The sequence below is a fragment of the Trachurus trachurus genome, assembly GCF_905171665.1.
Source record: "Trachurus trachurus genome assembly, chromosome: 17".
Lineage (NCBI taxonomy): Eukaryota > Metazoa > Chordata > Actinopteri > Carangiformes > Carangidae > Trachurus > Trachurus trachurus.
In genome coordinates this window covers 21,567,479-21,583,613 of record NC_139900.1, presented here as the reverse complement: position 1 = coordinate 21,583,613, position 16,135 = coordinate 21,567,479, and the positions used below count along the sequence as shown (strand labels likewise).

Sequence of the window (16,135 nt, the reverse complement as noted above, 5' to 3'; positions counted from 1 at the left end):
CAGTGTAATTTCCAAATTGTACCGGAACAGCTTCCTGGATGAGGGTTTATTAAATCTAAAAGGTATGTTGGACATGATATTGAAGAACCCTGACTGGAACCTGGTTCTTCAAATTTCCTTTCTTATGCATTGGGTGTGGTGAAGGGTTCTTCCATATATGTTTCTAAGCTTGAACTTCTTCTAAACCTTCACTTTCCTGAATGGATTGTACTGTACAATGTCAACAAGAGATCGTCAGACAAACTAGGTCCTCAGAAATGTATGGAATGAAATCTAGGGGCATAGATTCAGGATTAACTTACATCTCACTGTGTTTAGTGTAGTCTGGGTAAATTTGAGAGGACCAGATATCAATCTCCACAAGCAATTACTTGATCTCTCTTCACTCATTTAATTTACCATTTAAACAAACAAAAATTATTCTGCATACAAATAGCAATTTTGCTTTGTTTTACAGCAATTTTAAGCTAGTGATCTAGCAGGAACTTGTGGATGATATTAATGTCAACTGTAAATTCTGCAATCAGGTCCTGCTTAGTTGTTTTGCTATTGCTATATAGCCAGAGTTAGCAATGATTGTTAACCATTCTTGGAGAAATGTTGTAAGTTCAGCATCAAACATCATTCTACAACAGCTGTCCAGTGGGGGAAAGCAACGCCAGTGTTAACTCTTCGTCTCTATCACATCTGAGCATGCTAATATCACTTTCAGGTAGCCTCCTGTGGCTTGTAGAAGACTTTGTCGCATGTAAAAGCACATAGTATATTGAGATTTGAGTACACAGGATATTAGATTTTAGAGAACAGATAGTATAATAGTTCATTTTCCATGTGCTGAGTTCTAGTTGCAGCTTTGACCTTGAGTTGTCATGGTGTTGTCCAGCAGGGGCCTCCATCAGGTCATTTAGGGTAATAGTTTAAAACTCATCCCCATGTGATTAAAAAAGTGAACATTTTGAATTTGCTGTGATGTCATTAACCCAACTCGGTTTGGAAATCTTTCCGCTTTAACCTTGATCCCTAACTTACCTTAATGGTCAAGTAAAAGTTTTGTGTGCTGTTGTCGTCAGCATGCGTCCCAATGTAACAGGTTTTTTACAGTGCTGTCAGCAATGTTTCAATCTTTGAAACTGTTTTTTTTATTATAACCATCCCATTTTAACATGTCGTTATCTGTGTTGAACAGTCTGTGCATTATGTGTGCGTGGTGCGTTCCTGAGGCTGGAACATTATGATAACGAGTATTTGTGTGCGCAGGAGTCAAGGGGAGATTCATTTGGAGTCAAAGGCGATAAAGGAGATGAGGGACCACCTGGAGAAGCAGGCACACCTGGTAAGTCATCTACTACACCATAAATGTCCCATTATGATGAGGCAAATATTACCTCAAACAACAGCAGCACTTCAAACTGAATCACTAAAGCATATAGGGAATTTGTATATTTGTGACCTTATTCCAGATGTAATAAACTAGATTTTATAATAATGAACACCTGCACAGATGTATGTATTATTTATATTATGTTGTCTTTCACCTTAGCACCTGGATTTCCAGATGGAATTGTGGTGAGTACTGATTTACTCTGCAAACCTTTAGTGAGTGTAACGCAAATCACCATCCTAAATTAGACTTTTTGTCTGAGTGACCATTTATGTCAAATTAAAGTTGCACTGAAAGTTTATGATATGTTTATAGAAACAATGACATAGAGACTTGGATACATTTCACATGTACCTGCACTTTCCCTCCACTATACCCAGTCTCTTTCCATGTTTCTATGATTTTATTACTTTTATCCTTAATGTTTTGGTCCACTCCCATTACTCTGACCAACATCAGTTTGGCTGTTTTCCGCTAAAACACCTCATTAAAGCCACTGTACTTTACCAGCTCAGCACTAAACACCAGGCTGGTCAACGCAGCCAAAAGGCCAGATATTTATGGTGGAGACCCAAACAGAGCAAACAGAAGAGTCACCATTGGGCTTAGGTTTAGTGGGTGTCCAACTGTCCATAAACATGACTCCAGATTAATGGTAATGTTGGCAGCTGTATGTAGATGGGAGGAAACCAGGACCAAAACGTTACTCAACACTAGATTTAAACACACTCCTCCTGACACTACATCATTTCTCTGTAAGTGGTTCCATGGTTGATCCTCTTGTCTCTTGGTGGATCTGTCAGGGTGCTAGAGGTGATCAGGGCTTTCAAGGTCAGAAGGGAGAAAAGGGTGATGCCGCTCAGCCTGGACCTCCAGGACTGCCTGGGAGGTCAGGACTTGTGGTGAGTTCCAGTAATTCTAAGATCCATTGTAATGATGCTTTCTCTGAGTTTTTCTGAAGTAAATATTCCATTTCTATACCTGTAGGGTCCAAAAGGTGAGGCCATCGTGGGTCCTCCAGGTCCGGTCGGTCCTCCTGGCGTGCCTGGGACTACTGGGTTTGGGCGACCTGGACCCCGTGGCCCCGCTGGCCCTCCTGGCCCACCAGGACCTGGACGTGGATCAGGTATATATGAGCGTGAGAGAGAAAGATGGACAAATTCCTGACTTTTCTAGTAAGAGAAGTTATAGATCAAATTCAGCCCATACTATATGTACAGGCACTGACTGTTTTGATATTCCTTTGCATCATCATCAGCTTCCCCCGGTCCTCCTGGTCCTCCTGGTCCACCAGGATCTCCTGGATACACCAACCCAGTAAGAAACCTGACTCTAGAACCTGCTGACAGCAACCGGACTAAACTACTCCGTATTTCATCAGGAGTAGTATCATTTCATGAGTCATGGAGAAACCACACTGATGCTTTGATTTTGTGTGTCTTCAGGTGATCACCTATAAAACAGTCCATGCTATGAGCAGAGAGAGTCAACGGGCTACAGAGGGAACCCTGGTTTATGTGTCTGAGAGAGGAGGGGAGCTGTACATCAGAGCACGCAATGGATGGCGCAAGATCCCAGTGTGTATTGTGTTTGCAAACAATTTGGACTTTCCCATTTTTCTCTATATATCCAATCATATTGTTGTGAATTCACACTGTGACTCACAGAATCTCAGCCAGTCAGTGAAATTTCCTGAAGATACATTGGTAACACTTTATAATAAGTACAGATTATTAAGCATTAGTTAAGCATTAAATACTTAATTCATCATTTATAACACATGAATACTCGTTAGTATGTAGTTTATAAACACAGTTAAAAATGTTGATAACACTTTGACGCCTATCTCTATAAAGCATTATAACCATACTTATAATGAGTTATAATGTACAATACAATACAGTTATAACACTGTATAACTATAGTTATAAACATTCATAAATGATCATAATGCTTTATAACAATAATGTTAAACATAAACATAAACAACACTAGAAAATCAACCTGTAGTTGTACTGTAACATTTACCCAGACTGTGTGTGTGTGTCTGTCTTACAGCTTGGAGACATTATCCAGCAGGGACCTTCCTCCTCAGCAGCGTCTCAGTCCCTCAGCAGATCTGGAGAATGGAGCAGACCACACAAGATCCACAGCCAGGTCCACACACACAAACACACACTACAAATGCAGACATGACAGCTACAGCTATTGTGATTAAAAACTCTCTATAGTAATGCATCTATTTTCGAATTTAGCATATATATGTTTAAAATTCTTGTTTTTTACCAGGAGCTACAGGAGGGCAGCAGAGGATATCAACCCAGTTATAATGTGCTACCCCAGACCTTCAACGCTGTTCCGGGGGTGAGTGCAATAGACCCTTTACTCACATAATAGATGGACTCATACACTATAAACACTGCACCAGACCAAGGTAGCTAAAATTACTTGGCCCAGCACCAGCCTAACTCTGCCTGCACGTCTGGCTGATGCCAGATCTGTGAAGAATAAAGTGTCAGATTTGGACCGGGTGTTTTCTCATCACCTCCGTGTTTTTCTCGGCTCCCAGCTCCATCTGGTAGCTCTGAACACCCCTCTGAAAGGGGATATGCGCGGTATCCGAGGGGCAGACTTCCAGTGCTACCAGCAGGCGCGCGCCATGGGACTAACAGCCACATACAGGGCCTTCCTGTCCTCTCACCTCCAGGACCTGGCAACCATTGTCAGGAAGGCTGACCGTACTGACATGCCAGTGGTTAATCTCAGGGTAAGGATACATTTACTCATATAGTTTTATTTAAAGGTTAGAGAGAGTGATCTTACTAGCGTTTCTGCACTTTTATAGGGTTTTCTGTAAGACGTTACTTCCACTGTGTATTGTCATGAAATAGGACGTTGTCTTATGGGGTCATTCAGTTCAGTTTTCCTCTCCTCTCCCTCCTCTTTCTCCTATTCCTCTCCTCCTTTCCTCTCTTCCACCCCCCTTTCCTTTCCTCTCCTCTCCTCCTCTTCCTCTCCTTCTCTTCTCTTTCTCCTCTTCCTCTCCTCCTTTCCTCTCCTCTCCTCCCCCCTTGCCATTCCTCTCCTCCTCTCCTCTTTCTCCTCTTCCCCCTCTCTCCTCTCCTCTCTTCTCTTTCTCCTCTTCCCCCTCTCTCCTCTCCTCTCCTTCTCTTCTCTTTCTCCTCTTCCCCCTCTCTCCTCTCCTCTCCTTCTCTTCTCTTTCTCCTCTTCCCCCTCTCTCCTCTCCTCTCCTCTCCTCTCCTCTCCTCTCCTCTCCTCTCCTCTCCTCTCCTCTCCTCTCCTCTCCTCTCCTCTCCTCTCCTCTCCTCTCCTCTCCTCTCCTCTCCTCTCAGGGTGAGGTGATGTTCAGTAGTTGGATGTCCATATTCTCTGGGAACGGAGGCACATTCAACCCATCCGTACCCATTTACTCCTTTGACGGACGCGACATTATGACTGATTCAGCATGGTGAGTATAGGTATATGTGTGTGAGCAGGAACGCATTCGAATGAAGGGAAATGGAAGCCAATCAATCCTAATCTCATGTTCACATGAGCTGCAGCTCAGCTGAAATTGACATTCGTCTTATCAGTAGGAGTTGGGGTATTTCTCAGCCTGCAAAAAGTGTTTATGAAGTGAAGAGAGAAAGATGACAGATGAAAAAGCACTTTGCAGAAGTTAAATCATTAAGTCCCATTAGTTTTAATCAGTTTAGTTCTGTTAGTTTCATCTGACCTGTCTGTCTTTGGAATGTGGGAGAAACTGAGCCACTTGAAGAAAGCTCATGTACACACTTCACATGTCCTGTGAAGCAAAGTGGGGAAGCAGCTGAAGAAGTTTGGAGTAACTCTCCTCCTGTTGCAGAGTGGCTGCCCACGTCCCCTCCACCACACTAACTGTCCTCCTCTCCCCTCAGGCCTGAGAAGTTGGTGTGGCACGGCTCCAACAACGTGGGCATCCGCCTGACCTCCAACTACTGCGAGGCGTGGAGGACGGGCGACATGGCGGTGACGGGCCAGGCCGCGCTGCTGCAGACAGGACGCCTGCTGGGACAACACACCCGCTCCTGCTCCAACCACTACATCGTGCTGTGTATAGAGAACACATATGTGGGAAACACACATCCGAGGAAGACCTGAAGAGACAGCGGGGGACACACACTTAAACACACACACATGAGTTAACACACATGCAGGCATGCTGAAGGTAAAAAAAAAAAAAAAGAAAAAAAGAGTGAAACGGTGCATATGAATGAGAAACATGCAGGCACATACACACATTATGAAGACACGTCACTGTTTGCGTAGAAATGAAATATTCCAGTCCAGACTGCCGGCACTTCTGTTCACAAACACACACATAAGAGAGTCAGATGTGCAGCAGCAGAAACATGAACACAACATTAAAGCTCCCCTCACTTTGTTTGGTTTCATCTGTACTTCACACACGACCCCAGGTGGAATTAAACCATTTACATTCACTGGAAACATATAGCAGCACAGTATCATCATCTCCACACAGAACATTTTGATGTTGGAAAGAATTATCATTTAGAATCACAAGATGATATAATCAGAGTAGATTATGCAATGTGTTTTTTGGCACTTCTGGGCTGCCATTATGTCTTTCATTTATTTCCCAACAGTGTGAAAATCAATCAGCATCAGACTGTTAGAAGCTGTATAAAGGTTTATGCAGACTTGATGCACCAATCACTGTAAGGACATAGATGAGAATCTATTTCAGCCTGGAGGTGTCAAAAATATGTTTGTTTTTTTAAATACAACATCATAGTGTAAAAAGATATATTAGCTCTAAATTGACTAAAACTGATATGGCCTTGTAAGTCAGTGTTTACTTTCCCTTGCAGGAACATATTGTAGTTTTTATCAACACTATTATCAGTTTTTTGACCTCGTATCTGGTTTCATGACAGTGTTTTAGCTTAGACTGAGACTTTTGTATCAAGGTGCCATGTGACTTACAGTATCCAGGTCATTCAAGAAATGAAATAATCTCCTGTGAGTCGTGTAGGATGATGATTTATTTGTAAATGACGAGACTAGAAAGATTCTATATTTTTGTTATTGTCAGCAAAGTGTTACACCCTCTCTCAGTATTTTACAAATTCCCCACAGTACCTTCTGTCAAACACATTCACAGCACAAACACAGCTTTAACAGGTCATCTTTATATGAAATAAGAAAAGTCATTTCCTAAAAAGTCTGCTTCTATTAAGCCTTACACAAAATGGAGACATTTGAGTTTCTGTTGGGGACTATTTTAAGCAGCGGATTAATAGTGTTTGCTATTTACTCACAGTTAATAGAACATAATACAACATTACCAGACGTGTTACCAGACTGTTTTATTCTAAAAGGAAAGACACTGTATGATAACGACTTACCACCAACAAATTCATCACACCATCACTTACTCTTGTTTCAGCCATCTTTTTTTCTGACCAGCCTTAAATTACTGTCTGAATTTTCTCCCAAATACTTTCACCACAAGGCTCCATCTGTCTGTTTCTTATTGTTGAACCGTCACATAGTAAATCCACACTGTAGAGATCAATCACGCAAGATAAAAGAACCAAGAAACATTTCTTAAGAAGTGTGACGCTACAGTACCTGCTGAAAACCTGTTGACCCACCACCACCTCCTCTCTCTCTTCTCTTTACACTGGCTCATTCATCACTGATTGAACTTCTAATAAATATAAGTCAGTATCAGGATGTATAAAAAGCATTTTGTTCCTGTTTTTCTGCTGAATTAGTCTCAACATTAACATCTGTGCTTTAGCAGTAGAATTAGAGTTGAAATCAAAGTGTGTGATTTTCATTAATTTATACTGTAGCTGGACATAGTGCAAAAATCTAGTGAGTTCACTTTTAAGATTTTCGATGAAGTTGGAACGTGTATATATAAATATGTAAGAGTGCGTGTGGTTATCGTCCAAATGTTTTTTGTTATTTTTTACTCTGTAGAGGTAGGTTTTGTATGACGCACACTAAATGACTAAGGTTTTTCTCTCACCATGCGTTGACCAGAGACATAGTTCTGCCTGTAAAGAAGACGTAGGCCTCGGTGTTTTCATTTTCAAAGAAGTGTTCGTTTTACCATTATGATGTTTCTGTTCAAACAAAACTTGAGCTTCTGAGAAAAGAGAACATTTGTACTGACTGGTGCTCACTGAATAAATGTTGTATTTTGTGTTTTTTATGTGACGCTTCTCCATTTGTTTTAATGTATGTTCAGCTATAACTGAATTTGTATTTTCTTCTTTCCCGGAGCAGGGAGATTACACTGATCCAGGCTAGGCAGGTAAAAATAATATCATTTGAAGCAGCAGTTTCATGGCTATGTGAAAAAATTCAAATATATTAACTCCTACTATTTCAGGGTTCCTGCAGCTTAAGTAAAGTTAAATTTAAGACTTTTTAAGACTTTTTTAATGCCACTTGAAATGAAATTTAAGACCAACTAAACAATAAACGCAAATGGAAAAAAAACCCCCACTTTCCCACATGGTCCAAGGTAAAGTGACTGCAACATGAACGATGGGGGGGGGTTCTAAATTCTACCTGTTCTACCAACCATGTTTCCGCCACCATTTTGCAAGTGTAGCCTACAATTGTGGTATTTGTACTGTAATTTCTTTGATTTTGAACGGAACGGTACCACCACATAAAATATTTAGAAAATGCTCTATTTCTTCACTCACGTTTAATTTTTATTGTAGAGTAACGGTATCACCCCACTATTTTTCTGCTCTTTTACTAGGGATGTAACGATATGAAAATCGCAATTGTGAGGTTTTCATATCGTTACATCCCTTGTATTACAATACCTCAATAACAAGCCTATGATATTCACTGCAGTATTGTAAGACATATCATGATATCAAACTCTCACTGTAAGGGCCGTTGTATAGGGGAGAAAGGTGATGATAATTCTAGGGCGCCAGCGCCCATGTATAGGGCCCACAAAAAAACCCCAGTAGTCTAATCTTTATGACTGAATTTTTCTGCATAAGACCCTGACTAAGGGCTCATAGTTACTCATAGTAATGCTGCATTAGCATCAAAACAAAGTAGGCTAAATAAAAAATGATAATATGTAGTCTAAAAAAAGTGGAAAAGTCAGGGGCCCACTTTAGTATTCTTTCAGGGGGCCCAGAATTCCTAGCAACGGCCCTGCTCACTGTATGATAATACCACAGTAGCTCTTTATTCCACTCTGCATAAGTCAACAACACACACACACACACACACACACACACACACAACCCTCCCTCCCTCCCCCGGCTCACCTCGCTCCTTCTCCCTCTCTAACTTTAAATAAATACCTGGTTCTGTATCTGCCGTCACACAACACAACAGTCGTTTTTTTTAACAGTGTGAGAAGTTTGACGATGTCCGCGACATGTGCGCGGTCGGTCGGTGTGTCTCACGTGCGTAACGTCTGACTCGCTCTCAGTAGAAGCTGCAGCGACTGTTGTTGTTGCTCCAGGTAGCGCTAAACATCAACAAGCTATAGCTATAGGCTAGCTGCTTGGAAGTCAGCAGTGAAACACAACGCAGCCAGCCACACACACACTCACTAAACAGCTGACACGGTGACACACGGACGATTGTCTCTCACACTCATTTCATATCGGGCCTACGTGTCGTTACGATACCGATTTTTTTTTTTTTTTGATCCAGTGACGGGTGAGAATTTCCAAACCTGACTTGTCAATCCTCCTTACCCTCTCCCTCCTCCCTGTCTCTCGCCAGCTGTCTTTTCAAAATAAATGCATAAAAAGTCGGAGAGAAAAAAAAACACGGACTCGGGATCAAACAAATAGACGTTTTACGGGCAACTACTGTGCTTTTTCATCGGCATTAAATGCGCCATCTGGAAATTTAATACCAATAGCAAATTTACAGTAAATTTAAGACAATTTAAGACCTTAATTACCCAGATTTTAATTTAAGACTTTTTAAGACTTTTTAAGGACCCGCGGGAACCCTGTATTTCTAGAAACAACCTTTTCAATGAATTTCAATACAAAGGATAGCTGTGATGATCCCCACTGAAGAGGCTGAGAACAATCCAGAGATCAGAGACTCAGCTCCAATAGAGAAGATAAATCTGTGAAGAATCTGTGTGGAAGAACGTCAGGACCACAGGAGTGTCACACTGTGACACTGCATCAAGCAGATTATTCAGGGAGAGAACTGGTAAAATGAGTTGGAGGCACCTGAAGAGGATAAACAGGAGGTAAAGATGTCAAGGAGGCTTTGATATCTTCAATTCTGCAAGAATAGTTTAAAGTATTTGATGGAGGAGGCTGCAACACCATGAAACACCGCAACAGAACAAAAAGAGTTACCATTATTAGAATTTTAAATATTTTTTTCATTTCTAAATTAAAAATAATAAATCTCGTATTCGTTTCAAAACCAAACAGAAAAAAGGTCCAAAAAGGAAAATAAATTGAAAAAGGTCTGTTTTTAGTTTTTGGCTGGGCCTTTTAGGAGTTTTCTATTTTAACCTTTGATTCCACTGTGTGCACATGCAGCAATCTGTCTGTAAGAAGAAGCAGTGACAGTTTCTGACACCAAAACCCAGCAGCAAGGTCTTAACAAAAAATTCACTTTATTAAATGGATATGTACAGCACATTCCTGAATCGAAACAGCAAGTCATAATCTTTTAATATTGAGAATTCTCTTTCAGAAAAAGCAACAAAAAAAAAAATTACAACAGATATACAACAGGTGTGCTTCAATATCCAAAATGTTTTAAAACCTCCCCTTATTGCACCAGAGCCTTTTAGACTTGAGTCCCATGGTTGGTGTTAAGACAGAGATCAGCCTTAAAAAAGGAAACACAGAACATACTATAGGCGCGCGTCCCTCAAAACAAGGACAAAGTAAATATGATTTACTCATCGCTACAGCTGTTCCATCACTGTAGCGTCACCACAAACATATTCAAACGATAATTATTCAGATCGCTTAGAAAAGACCCTAAGGTGTCTATAAAAAGGGTTATCCGTAAAATCCATAGCTTCAACATAAAAAAAACACAAAAGAAGATCGGTAATGGAGAGATTTTATATGCACGTGTAAACAAATCCAAATGTGTATAGTGGGGTACAATAAAGCCCAAAATTTAATGCTCAAAGCATCTCAGACACTGGTTATTTCAATTTAGTAGACACATAATGTAAATATATATACGGATGGTTTAAATATTCTTTATGTTACAATGCTCTTTGGCTGCGTTTACACAGATACAAAAATAACCTATTTTCAACCCTTCAACTTATACAGCATCAACATTCAATTTTCCTCTGTCCCATCAATCAGCAGTGTGTGGTTCTACAGTCCGACAGAGCCCAACAATAACAAGTGTTTCAGTTTGAAATGAAAAGGTTCAACACGGAATCTCCACACAATCAATAAAATCCTTCTACTTGTTTCCACATCTCCATTTAAAACTGGGTTTCATTTCAGTGGAAGCAGGTAAATAAAGTAAAAAGGTATTTTTTTGTTTTTTTGCACCTGTGTAAAATCAGCCATAGTCATCTCGTGACACTATTCCATTAAAAACCAAAATCGAACTGCTTTTGAGTCTGGCAGTGTTTAACGGACCCTGTGGTTCCAGCAGAACTCAGTCAATCCAACACGTTAGTTCCCAGCCTGCAGCGATAATAATTAAAGGACTCCAGGGTACAGTTCATCAAAAGAAAATGGAAATACAAAACTCTTCTTATCGGAGCTCAAATCAGACTCTGGGTAATCTGCTGGTGGAAAATAGCTCTGCAGTGGCAACATAATTACGTGCGTGTGTGTATGTGCGTGTATCCCAATTATATTGGAGGGGTCCTTCACTGACAGTAAAAAAAAAAAATGCATAAAAAGCTGTGAAACATGCTTAGAAATAATGATCACAATGAAATGGGGAGCATTAAAATAGATGAGCAAAACTGGTCTAATCCAAACCTGACAAATGTGTTTTGATACAAATGATTGCAATGATTCGTACACTGTGAGTAGTATGTTAAAAAGTAGCCGTGGCACACAGCCAGCATTTCTGCACTCTCCCTAAAAAAACAAACAAACAAAAAAAACAAAACAAGGCCCACACGCTTTTCTTAAATACATCCATGTAAATAACGTAGTCAAATCTGAGGCTGTAACCACGGCTACGTGTCCCTGAGAACCAAGATCTAAATATGATTCAAGAGGGTTTCCAAAAGTATCGAGGGCACCGTGTGACCAGGAGCATGATGGAGGAGCTCAACAAATCAGCATTCAGATGTGTGTTCTCGGCCTCTGTTGCCACGACGTCTCCTGTACTGTACAGGGCAACGCTATGAAGAGGCGGGGGTGGGGGTGGGGGGTTGGCTGCACAAAATCTAAACATCCAATAGCACCGAACACATTCATTCCTGTTTGTGTCCATCAGCAGAAACTACAGAGACATTAGCGGGGATGAGGTTTCGACATGGAGGCTTCATTACAGTGAATACGAATGAGGATGATGCAACTTTTTAAGGCGGGGCTTCACTTCACTAGATCTCCTCTTCCTCTAGCAGACACGACACGAGATCCAGCTCAGTGGACATCAGGAGTTTAAGGTATCAGGTATGACTTGTAATGACTTGAAGAGTTATGCAACACACAACAACACCATAGAAATGGGTGAAACGAAGCAGCAAACACAATAAATAAACCACGTCGGCTACAATGGAGGGAAGATGGAAGGCGAGCACACCTCTGTTTTCTCATTAGGAAAACACGAGACTGGAGTAAGTTTTACTTCAACTGTGCTGAATGGAGCAACGGTGGTCTGATTTAAAATGAACCTCTTACACTTCAAAAATGAAAAAAAAAAAAAAAAAGGAGGTATAGCGGCATCCCAGAATGCACCTTACCACTTCACACCAGCCACAAATCAACTGAAGAAGGCAACATGACAGAGGGAGATTACAATCACAATAGATAGGTTTGGACTTCTACACATTGCAATGAGTGAGTGAGTAACAGAGGGAGGGGAGGTATTGGGGGGTTAGGGTTACATGGGTGAGAATTCAGGGCTGTGATTGGAGGAGTTTCTCTCCCGCGCTCCTGTTTGAACCGAAGCTGCTTCCTTCTTCTCTGTTTGGTCAGAGATGCTGAGTCAGAGATGCTGAGTCAGGCTTCCAAGCAGCAACTTAAAACACTACGCACACACACACACACCTCTGTCCTCACACACACACACACACACACACACACACACACACACACCTCGGTTTCATCACTCCGACACTTTTGCTGCCTCGAAGTTGACGGCCAGCTTCCTGTGCTTCCTCTTGGAGGCGGAGCCGGGGGTGTGGCCTGTCGACGGCGCGCTGTTTTGTCGAGGGGGCGTGTGCGGGGCGGCTGCCACCGCCGCCATCGACGTGGAGACGGCGTCCACTTGGCCACCGCCGCCGCTGCTGTTGTTGACGCTTTGGTGCGGCTGGTCGCTTCTGCTGCTCAGCGCTTCGCTCGGGACCTGTGATTGGTCGGCGTGCTGGTTATGGGCCTTCTGCGATTGGTTCCTGGCCACGGTGTGGGCGGCACTGTAAAACTCTCGGGTTTCCTGGTTCTTCTTGTTGGCCGACACCCGCTTCTTGGTTACCTGCCGGGGGGTCAGGGGATGAGCGGAGAGCAGGGTTACCATAACGACAACATCACTTTATTAGTAAAGAAGCAGCAGTGCATTTCTACAATTTCATTTCATTTCAATGTATTCCATTCATGGTTTACATACTTCACATGACTGCACATTTTTACATGATGTACACAGTCACCATAAATGAAAAGGAGCAGGATGAAGAAATACTTATAGTACCTGCCCCTTTCTATAGTTATAATTGCATTGTCTTAGTATCAACACCAATATTATACACTATTTCAAAGTTAAAGATGATGAGACATAAAATAACAGTGGACATGGCCCATCTATCTATCTTTTCTTTTTTTCCTTTCTTTTTTTTTGTAGGCATATTTTCTTTTTTAAACATTTTCAACTGAGATAATTTTTCAGTTCCTTGCTTTGTGAATGTGCTGCCACGTGTGCGTTTTACCTGTAGCGGGATGAACTGGTTGTGTGAGCCGATGGGCAGTGTGGTTGCAGGCTGGGGGCGGGCAGCGCCGGGGAAGGTTCCTGTTGCTCCAAAAAAGGGTTGATTCTGGTGATGGGGGGGCAAAGCCATTCCCCACAGAGGGGGTGGGCCGTAACCCTGGTGGGGCAACAGCAAACCACCTGGGAGGAAATAACATGAGAGAACATCATATAAACCTGATTAAATATTCACACTCCTGTCTCATGTACTAAATCATACATGGACTTGTGCCTCCTGTATCGAACCAGTTTATAGAAATAGCACCAACGTCCACACGGAGACTGTGTTGTCCTGTTTAGAAAAAGTACTTTTAGCCAGGCTGCATTTTCTATCAGGGTGAGTTTCCACTCACATCAGAAATCTTTCAAAGTACAGTATTGCTTCTTTTAAATTCTTTTTTTTGTCCCTCCTTTCAGGTTTAATTTTGCTTGTTGATCGTATTTATTTGTTTACATTTATGGATTTGTTTCAATGATTTTGATTTTTGTAAAATCAAATAAAAAATAAAAAAAAGATTTAGTTTATTTAATTTATTTTTCTTCACATTTGCTGCTCTGCCTGTCGCTGCTTTCTGAAGCCATCCGTCATGTCGTTTGTCAGTTTATTAATTGTCTAACTAATTTGACTAAAAACTATTGAAAAGAATCAAACAATTCAACACAAAAGTCAGATATCCCTTTTCCCTTTGTTATCCGCAGCATTTAGCTCGGCTACGTAGCTTTGACTATACTTGTATCTATGATATCGTTAGACAAACGGAATCAGAGATAACTCTCTTTAAGTTGATACCACTGATTTGCTCGTTGTCGTTTAAAAAAAATGGCGGTTTAAATTATTTTCGCTGTTCCTATTTGGTCAGGTAACCTCGCCTCCAGCCCCTCATGTCATCGGTGCATCATCGGTTCTTTTTAGCTCTGGATATTGCTTGGAACCAGTTTGGAACCAGTTTTAAACAACCAGGAACAAGTGCTAAATCAGGCACCGGCTCTGAACCAGCACTGGAACCAGTTTGGTGGAAAAGGGGTAATAACAATGTCTAAAACTACGAAAAAAAAACAACAATGATATAAAGTTACAAGTTTAGGCTTAATCCTGCAGGTACAGGCACACAGAGGGAGTTCTTAGAGACTGACCTTGCTGGTTGAAGACCGGGGCCATGGCTCCTATGGGTGGAGGTCGTATCTGACCCACTCCTGGATACAGAGGAGGAGGGAGTGGGAAGCCTGATCCCACCGAGTTCTGCAGACACACAGGAAGACACAGGCCGAGACGCTTTGGTTGTTAAGTCTGTTGTCACATTTACAGCCATCAGTTTCTATGATTTATCGTTTTAATCATCTAGAAACCAGTTACACTTGGTGATTTAAAGCGGTATGTCGTGAAAACTGCCATGTCCTTTGAGCCCTGTCATTTCTAGACCGAAAAGGAAACAGAATCATATTTCTGTCTTGGACCTTTGAATGGCAACTGGCCTCCAGACAGGGAATGAAGGAATGAAAAAGAAAAAGAATATTTTTGTCCATGCTGACTTGAGAAAAATGCAGCCTCCTCATTATTTTGCTGGAGACCAGTGGGATTGATTAATAGACCCATATTCATTTATGAGCCAGCATAAAAAAAAGCACCACTTGTTGAAAGTTATGTGATGCTGCAAGGTATGAGCAGCATGTGAGCTGAAAAAAGTTAGAGTTTTTCCTCTTAAATTTTGTCTCTCTGTTAACATTTGGGTGTACGTATGTGTGTGTGTGTGTTTGTATGTGTGTTATACCAGTCTTTGGAGGGCAAAGAAAGCAGCTTTCTCCTTGGCATCATTTTCCGACTGGCACTGAGGACCGTGAACCATCAGCCCATTGGACAGCTTCACCTGACACACCACGTGACCCTGTGAGGATGAAAAGCAATCTTATTGCAAACGTCCTGCAAACAGTGACCAAGGAATTGTGGGAAAAAGTAGATGATATTTGTACAAAGTCAGCAAAATAAGACAAAAAGCGTCAAATACCATACATTCTCAAATAAAAGCCAAGTCTTCAATAAAATAGATTCTGGTCTCCAGTTTGAGCAAGTAAAAGCCGGTCGTTATTAGAAGCCGGATCTATTTCTATTTTACAAAAGCTTTCAAAGCCCACGATCGCCGGTTTGAGCACTTTCTAAGCTGCTTAATTCGTGCTAGAGCCTGAATACTAAGAACTGACCTGGTCCGACCCACGGGTGTGAATCAATGTGGATGGACTCACAATTAGTTAGTTTATTATTATGATTATTATTTCAGTCTTGACATGTCACCTCATTGTACAATAGAAATTATATCACACATAAATACAGCAGCTAGACAAGGTCTTTAAAAACAAACAAACAAACAAACAAACAAACAAACAAACAAACAAACAAACAAACAAACAAAAAGTAACAAAACAGAAAGTACACAAATCAAAGTTAAACAATAAGTAAATAAAGAAAGTAAAAGCTGTAGGCTGAAGCTTAGCTGATTTTGCCTACCCTATTATAAATCAAGTTATATTAAAAATTTGCAATCTGCTAAAAAAAAACTAAATTAAATCCATAGGCCAAAAACAAGGAAGCCGACATGAGTTATTTATATA

General features: G+C 41.2%; 2 protein-coding genes across 2 annotated transcripts in view; one reads left to right on the top strand and one right to left on the bottom strand.

Moving 5' to 3' along the window:
• The window catches only part of col15a1b (collagen, type XV, alpha 1b), a 54,800-nt gene extending 47,235 nt beyond the window's left edge, over positions 1-7,565 (top strand). Inside the window, exons 34-44 of the mRNA XM_083991029.1 lie at positions 1,258-1,333; positions 1,541-1,566; positions 2,185-2,283; positions 2,369-2,507; positions 2,640-2,698; positions 2,827-2,958; positions 3,440-3,538; positions 3,671-3,745; positions 3,951-4,148; positions 4,735-4,850; positions 5,299-7,565. Of these exons, the coding sequence (XP_083847155.1) occupies positions 1,258-1,333; positions 1,541-1,566; positions 2,185-2,283; positions 2,369-2,507; positions 2,640-2,698; positions 2,827-2,958; positions 3,440-3,538; positions 3,671-3,745; positions 3,951-4,148; positions 4,735-4,850; positions 5,299-5,521 (1,242 nt within the window). The 3' untranslated portion in view covers positions 5,522-7,565. The remainder of the gene's footprint in view (positions 1-1,257; positions 1,334-1,540; positions 1,567-2,184; positions 2,284-2,368; positions 2,508-2,639; positions 2,699-2,826; positions 2,959-3,439; positions 3,539-3,670; positions 3,746-3,950; positions 4,149-4,734; positions 4,851-5,298) is intronic.
• Positions 7,566-10,162: 2,597 nt separating this feature from the next.
• The window catches only part of xrn1 (5'-3' exoribonuclease 1), a 29,285-nt gene continuing 23,312 nt past the window's right edge, over positions 10,163-16,135 (bottom strand). Inside the window, exons 38-41 of the mRNA XM_083991179.1 lie at positions 15,301-15,414; positions 14,666-14,771; positions 13,494-13,672; positions 10,163-13,045 (exon numbers count right to left, since the gene is read on the bottom strand). Of these exons, the coding sequence (XP_083847305.1) occupies positions 12,680-13,045; positions 13,494-13,672; positions 14,666-14,771; positions 15,301-15,414 (765 nt within the window). The 3' untranslated portion in view covers positions 10,163-12,679. The remainder of the gene's footprint in view (positions 13,046-13,493; positions 13,673-14,665; positions 14,772-15,300; positions 15,415-16,135) is intronic.